We start from the raw sequence: 16,152 nt of genomic DNA, 5'->3' as shown, positions 1-16,152 counted from the left end.
TTCCCTCTCTTACTGCAGGAAAAATGAAGATACAGAGTTAAGTATTAACACCCAGTTTAAGATGAGCAATATCCAGGCAGAGGGGAAAACAGGGTGAACAACCCCCTGAGTCTCTGGTCTGTTGCATTAGTCAGAAGAGGAGCAAGGGAAGTAAATGGCAGAGGACTGGCACCACAACCTTGCTGCAGGATGCTGGCTCTACCACCATGAATTTCTTACAAGATCCCAGGTCAGGATAGTGCCTGTCACCTCTTTGCCTGTTTTTCAACCTTAAAAAAGAGAAGTTACAAAACCCATAGAAACAAGACTTCCAGGAGCTAAGAGGAGAAAGCTGAGAGTGGAACATTGTGCTCTCCATGCTTACCTGACATGCCCTGCTTGGAGATCTGACGGTCATAGATCTTCTTCTCTAGGGTGTAATCAGAAACCAGTCTGTAGATGTGGCACGGCTTCTTCTGCCCGTAGCGGTACACGCGACACACGGCCTGGGCGTCGTGGCACGGGTTCCAGGAAGCATCAAACACCACCACTCTGTTTGCTCCAATGAGGTTGACACCCAAACACCCAGCACTGGAAAATTAAGGCAAATTTCAAACTGCTGCCGTGGTCAATTACCAAAACTTCTAGGCAGGGACAGCCATCATAGCCAAGAGTCCATAAAGGGTATATGGAAAGTTTCCTCCAGTCAAACTTTAATCCCAAATTTGGTTTCCAAGACTGTTAAGCTGCTGTAGAGGCCTAAGGCTGAAATCCTATATCCCTAAGGAATTCAGAAGCAGATGGCACTATCATACCACGGAGAGCATATTACAAAGGAAGTTAAGAACTGAAAACCCACATGCATCCAGAACATCAGTATGATTCCTGTCCCATGCCCTTCTGCTCTGGCCAACTCACCGTGTGGACAAAAGGAAGAGCCAAACAGAGGTGTTGCTGGGATCATTGAACTGGTTAATCAGCCGTTCCCTTTCTGAGGCAGAGGTGCTGCCATCCAGCCCTGAGAAGGGAATTAAAGGTAAATGTAAAAGCTCTGTTTGGGGGATTTCTATCAGAACAAACCTACTTTCTGAACACTGAGCTTTGAAACTGCTTCCAAACCAATTCAAGTAATGTACTCCAGGATCTCACCTGGACCACTCTGTACCTGTAATATTGCCCAAAAAGGCAGGTGCAATGCAGCCAGCCAGACTGGAACTTGATCAACTGAAAGATCAAGTAAATATTACTCAAGGCCAGGCCTGGGAGCACTACAACACATCTAAGCCCTTTAAGGCTCTGCTTTAGGCAAGGTGGATAGCAAGCAGGAACAACAGGAACAAAGGCCTCATGTATGCAGGAAGCTCCAGGAATCAAGAGAAAGCAAAATTGTAAAGCCTTTGGCAAACCCTCAGAAACTAGACTTAAGCACAGAGAGTGCTGGTGTAAAGGAAAGCAGGGGGTGTCATGTCTCTGTTCCTGGGCAGCAGCTTGCTTCTGGCAGCTCTGCAAAAATCAGGAACACCATGTCCATCACTCTTCTCAATCCTGGTCTGCAAAGTAGCCATACAAACCAATAACCCATACCAGAGACAGATTTAAAGCTGGGGAAGAAGGGAGAGGAATTCACAGCCTTGAGCAAGCGAAAGCATTCCACAGGGATTCTGGTTTTGGAAGCAAGATCTAGCAAACAGCCAACAGGAAGCAAAAAGTATCTTTTGCAACTTTAAAAAAGCAGTAGTGTGTAACTGAGATGTCAAAGATGTCTAACATCTTCTAAATAAGATGCCAAAAGAGGATTTGGAAATTACTGCTTAGTTGTCATCATCTTCCAAAACAACTGAAGTAAGAGCAGACTGAAAGAGATACATCAGAAGAATGCTTCATCAGAGCATTTTCACACCCAAAGACAACTAAAAGAAGATGGTGGGCAACTTTCAGGAATTAGTCCTTCACACGATCAGTGTCACAACAAAAGAGAGGAGGACTGGATGCACTCACTGTAGTAGTTGATGTTTCGGACCCAGTTATGAACTCCTCCATCTGAGCCTGGAGGACTTGGCATTGGTCTCTTTGCCAAAAACTCTTCAATGACGGATAAGGTGGACAAGCTCTGGCTGCAAAACCAAGATCTCTGTTGAGGAAAAATCCCCCCAGCAGCAGAAGTGGAGTATCAGAACCCTTCCCCAACCATGACAGTGCTGATGGTTCTCAAACCCTGTTTGTGCAGCACAACCCTCACTAGTGAATGTGACAGTGGCAGAAGTATAAAATCCACAGATGAAAATCCACATTAATACAAAAAAGGAGAAAAGAAGAACTGCCATGCCATTCATCCTCTGTAATAACCTCCCAGTACCAGGGAGGGATCAAATTACTCCAGTATTTAATGACTACAGGATCAGTTTGTGATACTCTGCTTACCTGAAGACCAAGATCTTGTCTCCAAGCTTCACACTTTCCTCAATTAGGTGGAAAAGTAACACCATCTTGGGTGAGTTCTCCAGGACTCCCGTCTGGTAATCACACAAGATGTCTTTGGCCTACCAAGAAACGGGAGACTATTACAGGTGGAGTTGCTCATTCCCTGTTTAGTTCAACAATCCTGTCTCAAGGTCAGAGAAACAAATCATGACAATGAGATTATTTACATCCAGCTGTTTGAGGTAACAATGTTACTCCCAACTACTGCTGCTACCTCCCATTCCAGAAGCTCCAAATGACAAACTTCCATCAATGAGTGTACTCTTAACCTCTCATGACTCTTTCACCTCAAGAGCTTTCCTCCATCCTTTAGATTTACCACCATCTCACTTAGATCAAACTTCACCCTAGCACGTTTATTTAGAATAACGAAGTCCACGGCATTTTGGTCAGAGAACAACGACATAAGAATTTCCCTGCACTTCTACCTCATGAGAATCACAAACCCCTCCTAGCATCTTGCTGATCTGCTTATCAAGATGCTCTGTGGTAAAGAGAACTTAGGAGAAACCACAACTGAAACAGAAGAGTCTCCTCTTTGCTCTGCTTCAGAAAACTGTCCATTCTTTCAGACTCCCCAAATGAAGAGCTTCCCAGCAGTGACACTCACCCACTCATAAGTTACAACCTGATTTGCTCTTTCCTGAAAAGGGTTGAAGCCAACACTCTGGAGGAACTTGCTATTAGTAGCTTCTCCAACTGGTGATGCCAAAGCGTTACTCTCTGTTTTAACTTTAATTCCCTGAGGCTGGCAGCGGGAATTAGTGTTTGCTGTGCCAAGGTCATCCACATCCAAATCCTGCTCGTTTGCCAGATTCTCTTTTTGCAGAGCTTCATACAACACATCTGGATGGTTCCAGATCTGAAGGGATAAAGAAAGAAAGTAGTTAGACCTCCACTGGTCTGCTGCTTGCCAATGACTGTGACCTGACAGCCCTCACAGCTATTCAAAGGAAAGAACTAATACTTCTTCTGGGCTCTCAAATCTTTAAACATGTCCAATTCTTTCCTTGAGAACAAACCAGGAGGTCACCGTGCACCCCACACAGCACAAAGGCAGAAGAAGCTGCCTGTTTGCACTAAGCAGGTAAAGTTATGGAGTTTAAGATACCAGCCCAGATTGTTTCAGCTGATGCCAGCAGGTTTCTTGCACAGATTGAAAGAGACATTTAACATCCCTGCACACCAGTTCTGGAAGCAAAGACAACAATACTGTTGAAACACTGCAGCACTCTGGGGAGATATGATGTCCCTGGTCAACCATACTTTCACCTCCTCTTTCCACTTACATTCCCCTTTCCCCAACACATTAGAATCTTTCTTTGCATCTTCTGCCAAAACCTACCTTACAACAGACACAGAAAGCTTTGAGTGGGTTCAGCCCCAGCCAGCCACTGTTGCCTGCATCACGGAACCGGTTCATGAACTCCGTGTAAAGGGCCCGCTGGATCTTGGACAGACGTACCAGAATGACATGTTCTTCCTTAGATGGGAGCTGCACCTTCAGCACGTTGTGGCCTCGCCTGTGGAGGAAATAAAAGGAGTGATATAAATACAGGGAAGAGAATTTCCCAATATGAGCTCCCTGTGGCTGCCTGTACGGTAAGATGTTTGACTTCTTGCCCACCCAGCTGCAGGGAGAAGGACCTCTAAATTGCATGTTTCTCTAATGCATGACACTTCTGAGATACTCTCCCTGTAGCCAAATACCAATTGTAAACACAACTACAAAGATCTCAAACATTACAATCTTCCAGCACAGGTCACAGAGTTAAGAGGGTGATGAAAGTCCTGTTTTCCATGGTAGCTGAAAAACAGAAATAAGATGTAAAGTCTATTTTCAGCTCTGCTAATGATTTAGACACTCCAGACCAGCATCTTAGAATCCTCATCTGAGAAAAAAATGCTGATATGTTTCCAGAGTGGTGGAGTCACTGTCACTTTTCTTAACACTTTCACGAAACACTTCCAGATTCTTGGATAAGGATGTCACAAAGCACACACCCAAATTGGCTACTAAGCCATCAAAAGAAACCTGAGGTCACTCTAGGGCAGTTAGAGGTGTAGATCTCTATTATCAGAGTCTGTGGTACCAAATCAAACCAACTTTACAGTGTGGCCAGCAGGGCCAAGGCAGTGAACCTCCCCCTCTCCTCGGTATTGGTGAGGACCCACCTTGAAGCCTGGGCTCAGTTTTGGGCCCCTCACTACAGGACAGTGAGGTGCTGGAGCGTGTCCAGATTCAGGCAACAGAGCTGGAAAGGGTCTGGAGCACAACTCTAATGAGGAACAGCTGAGGGGGCTCAGATTGGAGAAAAGGAGGCTTTGGGGGGACCTCTCTCTCTCTCCACAACTACCTAAAAGTAGGTTATATCCAGGTAGGGAGCAGTGTCTTCTCTCAGGTAACAGTGACAGGACAAGAGAAAATGGCCTCATATTGTGCTGGGGAGGTTTAGATTGGATATTAGAACAAATTTCTTCATGGAAACATGAAATTGGAACAGGCTGTTCAGGGAAGTAATGGAGTCACCAATCCCGGAGGGATTTAAAAGACTTGTAAGTGTGGCTCCTGGGGACAAGATTTAGTGGTGGCTGTGCTGGGATAATGGCTGGACTTGATGATCTTACAGGTCTTTTCCAACCTAAACAACTCCATAATTCTGTAAGGCAGCAAGATTCAGCTGAACTGCATAAACCCAGCAAACAAGCCAGGTACCTTGTGCTGCAGGAGCTGTGTGCATGGAGCCCACCCCTGAGACCCCCCGGGCTCACCGCTGCACGAAGCCCTCGAGCAGGCTGTGCAGGACGTGGCTGCGGTAGCGCATCAGCCGCACGTCCTGCGGCGTGCTGTCAATGCACTGCCCGTTCAGGATGGGCCGCTCAAACATGTTGCTGAACTCCTGCCGCGAGCCCAGGAAGTCAGGCCGCACAAAGTCCACCATGCACCAGTACTCGATGAGGTTGTTCTGCAGCGGGTACCCCGTCAGCACCACCCGCCGGCGCGAGCGGATGTTCTTCAGGGCCTGGGAAGTGCTGGCGTGGCAGTTCTTTATCCGGTGTCCCTCGTCACAAATAACCACATCTGGGCCGGGCCGAGACAAAGCCTTCTCGATCCCTGAGGACAGGGGGCATTAAGTGTTAGTTAGAGATGAATAAAACAAAGTTCTGGTTTTATAAGGTCACAGCTTCACAAAAGAGACGTATTTCTGAAAGACAACAAAGCAGTGCGGAGAGCAAGGCTGATGCAGGAGATAACAGACACTAGTTCTGATTTAGAAAAATGTGGTAGTGAACAAACAAGACAGTCCCTTGATTTCTGTTCAATGACCTGCACCCATCAAGTTGGGTGTCTTGCATCAAATCAGAGTGATAAATCTCACACTGACAAATCCCAGAGTTCACATGTACTTGCAGCTCTTACAAAAAATTAGACTCAGACAAAACTCAACAACCTTCTGCTTCCAAAGACACAATCCCACACCATGAAGTTCTATCCTGTCAGTAAAACTAAAAGCAAATGATAGGTTGTATCCCTGTGCTGCCACAGCTGCCAGCCAGCTGGACAGCAGGGTCACACTCTCTCTCTTGAGGGCTGACTTCCTACCTTTCAGAAGCTCCTGCTGCCGGTCTTCCTCATCCAAGTCAATAATGACAGGACCAGTTTGTTTCTTTGTTCTCTTCTTCCTACCAGTGGCAAAGGACTTCTTCAGTGAGAGCAGACGGTACATCTCGTATCCCATCAGCAGCACACCACCTTCTGTCACCCAGTCATTCACCACCTTTGCACGTGCAGCTGTCGTCCTGCAAAATAAACAAATAAACTGTAAACTTTACTCCAACTTCAGGCTGAATCACTGGATTGGAGTTTGTTGAGAAAAAATGCCCATTCAATTAAATAAAGCACTTTTCTCACATCAAACCACATGGAGGTTTACAACAAAATTTCTTTAGGAAACAAACAGATACAGAGTGGGGAAGAAAGCCTTTTATGTGCCATGGATAGTAGGATTGAGAACGACAAATCCTTACAGGAACTAAGGTGTAGAAGTTTCTCATGCACAAAAGCATATCAAACTCAAGAGATCCCTTTTTATAGGGCTGTTGAGTTTGCCTCAGCAAAAACCATTTTCAGAATGAGCTGCCAATGCAGATGGTTGTAATCTTTGAGTTGTTTATCCCCTGTTGTCTCCTTCAATGCTCTGTCCCCCAGGCTTCCTTCCCTTCCAGCCTGCTCAGAACTGGTTCAGATCAAAACACTGTCTTTGCTCAATCCACCACACTACACCAAATTGTGGCCAACATGGATAAATACACAGCTGGAACAGCATCAGCAGATTCAAATATATCCCACCCAGAAGGTGAAGACATCAACAGGTAGGTGTATAGACACAGCCAATGAACTGAGAATTCCCCAGACCCACTGCACTGCCCTGATCCATGCAAGGAAAATTGACCCACAAAGAAGCAGAAATCCCTGAGCCAGGAGCTCAGAAAAGCTTTTACTGTCACCTACTTGTGTTCATCATTCAGGATGTGGACTTTGAAGGTGCGGGGCTGGACCTCTTTGGAGTTATAATCAGCAGGAAGGTTTTCAGGTGCTGGGAGCCACATGTTGAACTCTGCTAGCCAGTTTTGGAGCGTATTCACCTGGAAAAGTTAGCCATAGAAGGATTAAAAACCCAATTGAGTCACTTGGGACTTTTAAGAGCAAAAATGAGATTAGTGAATGATACCCAGTGTGCCCAGATGGAAGCAGCAGCTCACAGCATGCAAATTCAGGAACACAGGGAATGATAGAGGGGGGAGAGCAGCAAGGATGAGATAGACCTTAATGAGTGATGGGACACTAATCAACCTTCTCTATGCAAAAAAAGAAGTAGTGTAAGGAACCCCCTCAGCCAACCCATCATGTGGCTACTTACAGGTACAATGGCAAGAACAGTCTTTGCCTCTGTGTGACGAAAAAGTACATCCAAGAAAGAGATGACCTGTATGGTCTTGCCCAGGCCCATACTATGTGCTAAAATACACCCAAACCCACTGCTGGTTTTAAATCTCTCCAAGGACTCGACCAAGTTGTCATAAAGGAATCGGATCCCACCAATCTAGGCAGAAAAGTAGAAAAAATGTTAGAATGGTGGCAGACAAAAAAGCCCAGGATGGGTATGTATTTACACAGTGGCGAGTACATGAGGACCATGAAAATGTAAAGGAGATGTTTCAAGTTCACTAAAGTACTCTAACCTAGGGAAGGCTCAGAAACTCAGTATTTTTAGATGCTCACAGAATTTCTTGAGAATATTTCAATAAAAGTAATTGCTAGCCAGAGGATCTGAATTGGGGTTGATTATATAGTTTGTTTATAAATATAATTTTATTTTTTAAAAAGTTCATCTAAGTATACAAAGGTCTGATAATGACAGCAGCTGAGGTTATACAGAGCCTTGGCCTTCCTTTAATTCAGTTTTATCATTTGACTGTTCACAACAGTCACCACCACAACCAGACTGGTCACAAGATTTACCAAAGAAGTTCTGCTGAGATTCCCAGGCACACTTGCCTGAATTCATTGCATTTTCAAGGTTAACAAAGCCTACCTGATGAGGTTTTACTGCATGTGCCAGCTGGGGAGCTAGGAAAATGTCCTCCTCATTTGGTGGATGATTGATGTTGACAATGACTTGCCCCAGAGCATCTGACTGATTTAAGGCATCATTCACATGAGAGCCACTGCTCTCTTCACTGCCATCCTCCTCCCCCTCATTGCCAGAGTCACTGCTGTCCACAATTTGGAGGGCATCATCCTCTCCTGAGCTCAGCTCAATCACTTCTGTAAAGTAACCAAAACAGGAGAGAATAAGGACGAAGTTGACTTGACATCAGGGTTTATCACAAATGGAAAAAACCTATCAGGAAATAAGGCTAACCCCAGCTTTTGCAAGTTCACCATGGCCTAATGATGCATCCTGAACAAGCAGGCATGATACAGGCACACAACGGGCCCCTCAGACCAGCATAAGAAAGCATCAGCTTCCCTGGCTTCCAAAGGTTTCAGGGAACATTAACTTGGGCTCCTCCAAAGAGAACACAAGACAGTTTCCTAGGAGTGTTTTACATTCTCTTCCATATGTTTGTTAATTCTCAAGCCCAGACAAGAATTTTATCTACTGATGTAATGCCTAAGGATCACCAAGGAGTCTGGTTCAATCCATTTGGGACAAGGGACACAAAAGCCACTTCCAGCTGCATATCTGAGATGCTAATACTTAGATGCTCCTTTTACATACAACAAATGGTGCCACATCTCCTGTAAGCATTCTTCAGCAATGCACTGAGCAAAGTTAAGTGCATTTATAAAGCAGAAATAAACACCAGTTTCACAAGAGGGCCTGACAGGCTATTTTATTTTAGGATTCACAAGCCAGAACTGCCCAAATAATTGGAAACCAATAGGCCTACAAAAATCTGAAGTGATTCACCACTGGAGCATCTGACCAGATGAAAACAGACTTGTGGCTGAATAAACAGCATATTGTGAAAAAAGCAGGCTGAGCAATTGGTCACTTACCATCTTTAATGCTATTTTTTCCTTTAGTATCATCCTCACTGCCACTGCTGGTACTGTCGAGGCAGATCACTTCCTCAGCCAGGACCTGAGGGGGGAGCTGGGTTGCCTCTGCTGTTCTGAAAACAATGTCCTCTACAAACATAAATTACAAACAGTAAGTAATTCATAATAATGGGGAAGGAGACAAAACTGTTCAGAAACCAGACAGTATTTCCTTCCACTTTAGCTCCAATAACTTAGTCCTGGAATTTTCCATAACAGACTCTCACTGTCTACAATCCTGCTATGACTCAGCTTCCTGGGTCACACTCTCCTCCATTCTCAATATGCTGAAACAATAGCCCATTTGCTGATGGCACCCTCTGTTTCATGCCCTGACTGGGGCACACTGACCATGCAACATGCTAAAGCCCTTTGTTTCTCTTTTTTCTGGTCAGTAAAAGCTGTGTTTCACCCAGCAGAGAAAGTACCAATTGCTGAAGGGATGATAACTCTCTTTGTTAGTAGGGACAGTGTAATAATTACATCCCACATATCATAAACAACTTTTGCTGATCAAGAGCATTTGTTTGTATGTTTTTAATGCTGCCATGTGGGGGAGAGGCTAATGGGGCCAAACAGCACCACTGCAGTGACATTCTTCTGGGACTAAACTTAACTGCATAAGTTAAAGTGTTTTAAACAGCTCTTATTCCTTCTCCCACATGTACAAGCGTTTTTAACACTTGCACATAAGGGAGAATATATATTTCCTCAAGAGGCAAGGCCAACTCTAGAATTCCTTACCCTTGCCCAATATCCAGCTGTACTTCTCTGTCCTTTATATCTTTTGAACCTGCACTATAAGCTAAATCACCAAAATGATCCAGACTGGGAAACAATGCAAGGTGACATATTCACCCAAAGACATGAGTGATGCTTAACCATCTATACTGCCTGCAACTCACTGCTTGCCAAAACATGCAAATAAGGTCAAGGTTACATCACCAACATATATGTACCCAGGCTATTGTTCCACTATTCCCAGTACCAAACACATGCATTACCAGACCATTCCCAGGACAAACAGGATCTGGCATTTCTGCCAAGCCTGCTGATTTAAGCTCCCATACCAGCTGGAAAGACAAGGGAGCTCTGTTTCAGCATCCCTCTACATACACTTAATATGTGTCAAAATATCTTCAATAAACATTACCTGGCACCTTTCACCAAGCAGCCACTGCATCTTGATACAAAACAAGCTCAGAAGTGGAACTGCCTACACTGAATCTACAAGTGGTTTGGAACTGCTATTCCAAGAGTTTATACTTGAAAGTCCAAGTACAGCACAGAATCACAGAACGTCTGGGGTTGGAGGGACCCTTCAAAAGTCATCCTGTCCAACCCCTCTACACTGAGCAGGGACATCTTCAGCTACACCTGGTTGCTCAAAGCCCAATCCATCCTGATCTTAAACACTTCCAGGAGTGGGGCATTTATCACATCTCTGCACAACCTGTGCCAGTGTTTTGGCACCCTCATTGTAAAGCATTTCTTCCTCGTATCTAGCCTGAATCCACCTTCCTCTAGGTCAAAACCATTGCCCCTTGTCCTATCATGGACAAGCATGGCATTACCTTCTTCATTCAGCATCTATCCTTAAAACTCTTGCTTTGGCTGGCATCTTACCAGGAAGAAACTCCAGGGGTACAGTTGGTATAGAGGCTGGATAATCCTTCCGCTGCTGCTCAAGCCGTTTCCTTCTCTCCAGCTCTTCCTGCTGGGCTGCCTTTGTCACGGCTTCCAGTTGGTCCTCACGCAACAGCTTTCTGAACACAGGAGCAAATGGCATTTGGTTACACTCAATTTCTTCCAAAAATGTGAACAGCTGCACAGCTGCTGCAGAGATGACTGACAAGCTCCAGGTATTCTGTGAGCCTTATAGAGTAAGAACATCATATGGGCAAATTCTACAGCTATTTCAACATTGTGCTTCCCAATTACAGGTAACACTATTGTCACTCAAGGAAAGGACAAAAAATTGACAGAAGCAAAGTAATGAAAGGAGGAAAAATGTAAGTGGGGAAGTACATACTTAAACTAGGCTACCAGAGACTAGTTCTTCTGCTTGAAAGGGTGTTTTTTATGGATATGCAGTTTATAAACACAAAATGCACTGAGACATGCAAAGAAGATACATGGGAAGAAAATGCATCAATTCCCCCAGAAAATGTCATCACCCTGATTCTCTTCTGACTGCATTTTCCACAGCTAGGATCTCTAATAGTTTTAACAATTGTTTCAAGGCATTGTCTCAAAGCACCTTCCCTTTACAGGTAATTTTATTTACTTCCAGAAGTTGCTTTTCCCCTGCTTCAGTGTCACATGTCCAGACCTGGAAATGAAGGTGCTTTTGCCAGACAAGAGGTGCAGTACAAGCAGTAGTAAAATCCAGCTCTCTCAAACTAGCCTTTAAAATCACTCAACCCCACACTTCAGGGACATCTCCTTCATCCTAATGAAGTCTCATTTTCCAGGGCCTATCCAATGCTTATTCCTTCAGCTTTAAGAAAATCAATCTGCACAATTACACAGGCACCAAAGACCACCAGCACAGGACATGATAGCCACTTGCTGCCACAGGAGTTCCTGTTCCATTAGTTCTCCTCTGAACTTCTAAAATTCCTTTGAGCAAAATTTCCTAGTGATTTACCACCTCACAACCTGTCCCAGAATATGTGGTAAATTACACAATCAAACAATTACTGCTTTATAAAATTCAGGTGAAACTGACTGCCAATATTTCAGTTGCTAGTTGTAGCATCAGCATTCCTGTCAACAAGTACCCAGGATAGTATAGGAAAGGACTGTATTTTAGGCTGTTTGCAATAGGATTCACCTCAGCAAATATCTGAAACTGGTGTTTACTTAATGGTGGTACCGGTTTTCAATTACATCTCTCAAAAGACATCAGCAATTACACAATTTTTGCAATATATTCCATAACCAAACAGTCACTCTTCTGAAATACCAAACAAGTCTGCACCCACATGCAGCACTCCAGTCTGAGATCACTCTACTCCCACTGGTGAAATCCTAAGGTTTTGGAAAAGAAAAACCATCTGGTTTGCCAGCAGTGGCACAACGCAGCTCAGAAGCAAAGTGCAGAGATTCTGTTTTCACCACCATGTGTGACCTAATCTCTTTCTGTCCTGCTGCTGCTGCTTACCTTATGTTCCTCCGCATGTGAGACGGTTTCTGAGCCCTCTTCTTTTTGGTGTCCTCAGAGGCCAGGCTCTTGTGCTGGTTCTGCAAGAGTTGCTCTGCCCGCTCGCTCTGAGATGAGGTAGTTGAAGTCGAGCGCTGCCATTCTCCATCCTCCGCATGCTCTGCGTGGTCACCGCTGAACACGGCATCCTGGGGTTGGTCTGCAAGGGCACAACATGACATGGGAACAGCTGGGCCAGCCTGGCAGCTGCCTGTTCCACCAGCATCCAGCAGGATTTGAGCTGAATGGGAACTGACAAGCCCTACTCTCTCTCATTTGCAAGCATGTCACTCTGAGGGTCAAAACTGGGGTTCTTTCTGACAGTCAGAGAGAGTTAAAAAGTTTTACAGTGAAGGATCTGTCCCTAGTGAAAGCCAAGATTAACACCCCCTCAACACAGCCCAAAAGTGTCCTGACAAGAAAACAAGGCAAAATTATTTAAGTCCATGAGGAGCACTTGCTACCCCAGGAGTCTGTTTATCTATGAGGGCCTGATAAGCTCTGATTAAAACAAGGAACTTGAATCTCTTTCTCTGTGTTTCACATCATTCAAGTAGGGCAGAAATTTCCATCTATGACACCTGTGTAATCATCTCCCAAGTCAATAGAATACAGTGTGTAAAAGGTTATCTGGTCCAAACACTGGCTCATGGCTCAGCAGGCAGCTCAGTGCTTTCAGCACCAAGCTTCACTTTTATGGTTTGAATGGTAATTTCCAACAAGCTTTTTGGCAAACAAAATGTAAGTGGCAATACTCTTTCTACATTATAAATCACATGCATTCCTTTTCCTCTTCATTCTCCTATTTTCAGATTTCTCTTTGTGCCTGACTCCACTCTTAAAGCACAATGTGACATGACACCTTGTTCTATGTGACACTTGGCTCTTCAACAGGCTGCCAGTGACCAAGCAAATGTTTCCAGAGCAAAGAAAGGAAATGTTTCTGTTCAAAAGCTTCCCTTGAAGCAAACTGTTTCTGACAAGCGTTGTAATAGCTTCTTTGAAGCATTTTTGTCCCCTTGTGTCAGGCAAAGAGATACCCTGAACTTCATCTTGTAATCAGCTTTCTTGCTTACATTGTGTATCTGAGCTAATGACTGAACTGAAATGACACTTAGACAGAACTTTGAAGGAAAGAAGACATCAGTGCAGAGGAATGTGGCAGATGAAGTAATACAGAACCAACAAGCATCACATTGTGACTCTGAGGGATCTGGAGACAGAGAGCATTCCTTCTCAAAATGCTAGGAGCTTAAATGAAGGATGCTTCAGTACAGCACATTGCACCTACAGCTGTCATGTTGATATGCCCATTAAATTAACCTCATCCCCAGTATGACATCTTAAAATTGAGATGACAACAAGTAGATTCGCACCTTGTTCAAAAGCATTAACTTTGCAAACTTCCTCTCCAGACATCCCACCAGACCCACCCCAGCAAGACTATGTCAGAACACATGTAGGACTTCAGAGCTCAGCCCACCATGGTACCAGTACCAGCAGAGCAGCTCAAACATTTCTGTGAATATCTGTTTCTGCAAGCCCTACCCATAGTGGAAAACCAGGTATCCACAGCTTAAGGAATGGAACAGATCCCATGATGAATGCAAGGAGAGTTATACATATGAAGATAAAGGCAAAGGGGTTCACTGCTACAAGCACAGCAGTTCTACCACAGCCAAGGTCTTGGAGCCCTGTCCTCCCACCATGCCTCTTCAGACTTACAAGCTCAGCTATCAAGCATCAGCTCACTTGCAGACAGAGAACTGTGTTGGGAATAAACCCAGCTTCTCAGGCTTCCCAGACAACAATTCTGCCATTTGAGCTACAGACATATTTTAGTCACATTACCTGCAATTTTTCAGCACTGTTTCCTTCCCCCCACCCCTCTTGACTCCTGGTTATATAACTAGATCAAAAGATTGGATGAAATAGGGCAAAGGGAAGCAGGGAGGCTGCACACGTGATCACATGCTCCGGGATGAGTCATTAAACCGGAGACAAACACTGCCATGGTTACACTGCTGCCATCTCACCCCGGCCCGAGAACCTTGACAAGGCACCAGAGAGCACAAAGCCATGCTTGTTTGGAAGAGGAAGCGCTTCCCTTCCCACACTCCTGCAACTGCCCACATCACCTCCTCCAGCAGCCACCCTGCCACCTGAACTGAGCGAGGCAAGGGTGATAACAGGAAAACGTAAAGGCTCAGGAGCCTCAATTATTGTCCCCTCTATGCTTTCAGATGTGTTGGCCAATCCTTATGTAGACTCATTCCATTTTTGCATTTTACCTTTTCTTTACTCTTAATGATATGTAATACAAACTCTGGTGAAACCTACACACAGTTGGATCACATAAGGTTTTTTAAATGTAATTCTCGTCTGACCAGGAGCATGAAGCCCAAAATTTGATGATAAATTTGGTCCTGCACTGACTACAAGCCCTTATCCGCCACAGCCACGTCTGCTCAGGCTGGTGTTTGTCCTGTCAATATAAGTTCTGAGGTGAGGAACACAATCTGTGCCTCAGCCCACATCCCTAACAAATATGCATCCAGAGAGCTCTTCCACGCTAGCGACAGCTCCAAACATCTCACTGATTCAGCTGTAGTGGGATTCAGGGTATAGCCAGCTTCCCAAAGGCTGCTCCTATCCTTGCCACCACCAGCAATAAAGCTTTTCACAAAGTCTAACTAACACAATGTTAAAATCAGAAGTCTAACCTTGCAACAGCTCACACCACACCTGTGGCATGAGCTGGCAGTTACAAGCAGGAATTGTTTTGCTGCTGCTTTGTATTAAAGACGTGATTATGTGCACAGCCTAAACCTAACCCAGATGAAAAGCGTGGCTCCCTGCTGCAGCCATGTGGCTGCTCTCCAATAGGGTGAGCTCCAAGCTGTGTAAATGGGACCCACACTGGGACAGAAACACATTAAGAAACAATAACTACACACACCAACACCTATTTTGTATAAGAACAGGTCTGATCTTTGGGTTGGAGTGAGTGTGGGAAGAGACTTGTTGAACAAGTCCCATCAGGTAATCAATGGAACAATCCTGCCCAATTTTGCAAAACCTACATCTACAACAGAAACCCAATTACGGTTTTGTAACAGGAGCTCAACACACTACTCTGACATGGTTATACAAGTAGCTTTTTACACAACACAAAAAATTCATCAGCCACATTTGCATGTTGACAACTCTCTGATCATGCTGGAGCTGCTGTGCACTCTAGGAAGACCTGGGCATTTATCCATGTTGCCTGCTTGAGAAGAGCATTGCCATCAGCCTGGAGGGTGACAACCCGGCACAGCCCTGCACAGCAAGATGAGCCACATCAGAAAAAGCAAGCCCAGGTCTGCCTAGCAGAAGACAGCCATGGGCTAGGTGTGGTTGTTGGCAAGGTGTAAATCCATCCCATGGTTACGTTACACACTGTGAGCACCAAGAATCCCCCAGTTCACACCAGCTTTGTTTCATGTTTTGCACTGTCCTCACCACATCTACAAAGAGGATCTCCCAAGGGAAGTGGTGGTAGCATCAATGCAGCTGCTCCTTCAGGTGGGTTATAGCTCTCTGAGAAATCCCTAAACAGTTCCCAGTGGTTATGGACACCTGCAAATACCCAGGCACTCTGTCCTGCAAGGTACCCCGAATACCAAGAGGGGAATGACTATCCTTTCTCATGCACTTTAGAGGTGTGAAATGTGCCTGCACTCTCAAAACCCAACAGACCTGGTTACAGCCCGGCTCTGGTTTGTGCTGCAGGCCAGAGGTTGCCAGTTTTCTTCACTCAATAAGCAGCAGCAAGCACCACCCCCAGCTGTACATACAAATAGGGGGAGGTGTTTGGTTTCTCGACCGACTCTTG

General features: G+C 44.9%; 1 protein-coding gene across 5 annotated transcripts in view; it reads right to left on the bottom strand.

The window, feature by feature from the left end:
* The window catches only part of RAD54L2 (RAD54 like 2), a 67,413-nt gene that overhangs the window by 9,277 nt on the left and 41,984 nt on the right, over nt 1-16,152 (bottom strand). For all 5 annotated transcript variants that reach the window (XM_056501214.1, XM_056501218.1, XM_056501216.1 and 2 more), the window contains 14 exons: nt 12,237-12,435; nt 10,697-10,836; nt 9,029-9,160; nt 8,058-8,290; nt 7,383-7,565; nt 6,974-7,107; nt 6,065-6,261; nt 5,233-5,575; nt 3,806-3,983; nt 3,071-3,322; nt 2,401-2,519; nt 1,978-2,093; nt 898-997; nt 365-570 (listed from right to left, as the gene is read on the bottom strand). In XM_056501214.1, the coding sequence (XP_056357189.1) occupies nt 365-570; nt 898-997; nt 1,978-2,093; nt 2,401-2,519; nt 3,071-3,322; nt 3,806-3,983; nt 5,233-5,575; nt 6,065-6,261; nt 6,974-7,107; nt 7,383-7,565; nt 8,058-8,290; nt 9,029-9,160; nt 10,697-10,836; nt 12,237-12,435 (2,532 nt within the window). The remainder of the gene's footprint in view (nt 1-364; nt 571-897; nt 998-1,977; nt 2,094-2,400; nt 2,520-3,070; nt 3,323-3,805; nt 3,984-5,232; nt 5,576-6,064; nt 6,262-6,973; nt 7,108-7,382; nt 7,566-8,057; nt 8,291-9,028; nt 9,161-10,696; nt 10,837-12,236; nt 12,436-16,152) is intronic.

The sequence above is a fragment of the Oenanthe melanoleuca genome, chromosome 12 (genome assembly GCF_029582105.1).
Source record: "Oenanthe melanoleuca isolate GR-GAL-2019-014 chromosome 12, OMel1.0, whole genome shotgun sequence".
NCBI classification, from domain to species: domain Eukaryota; kingdom Metazoa; phylum Chordata; class Aves; order Passeriformes; family Muscicapidae; genus Oenanthe; species Oenanthe melanoleuca.
The sequence above is the reverse complement of the archived record's forward strand: the minus strand, read 5'-3'. Positions and strand labels throughout refer to the sequence as shown.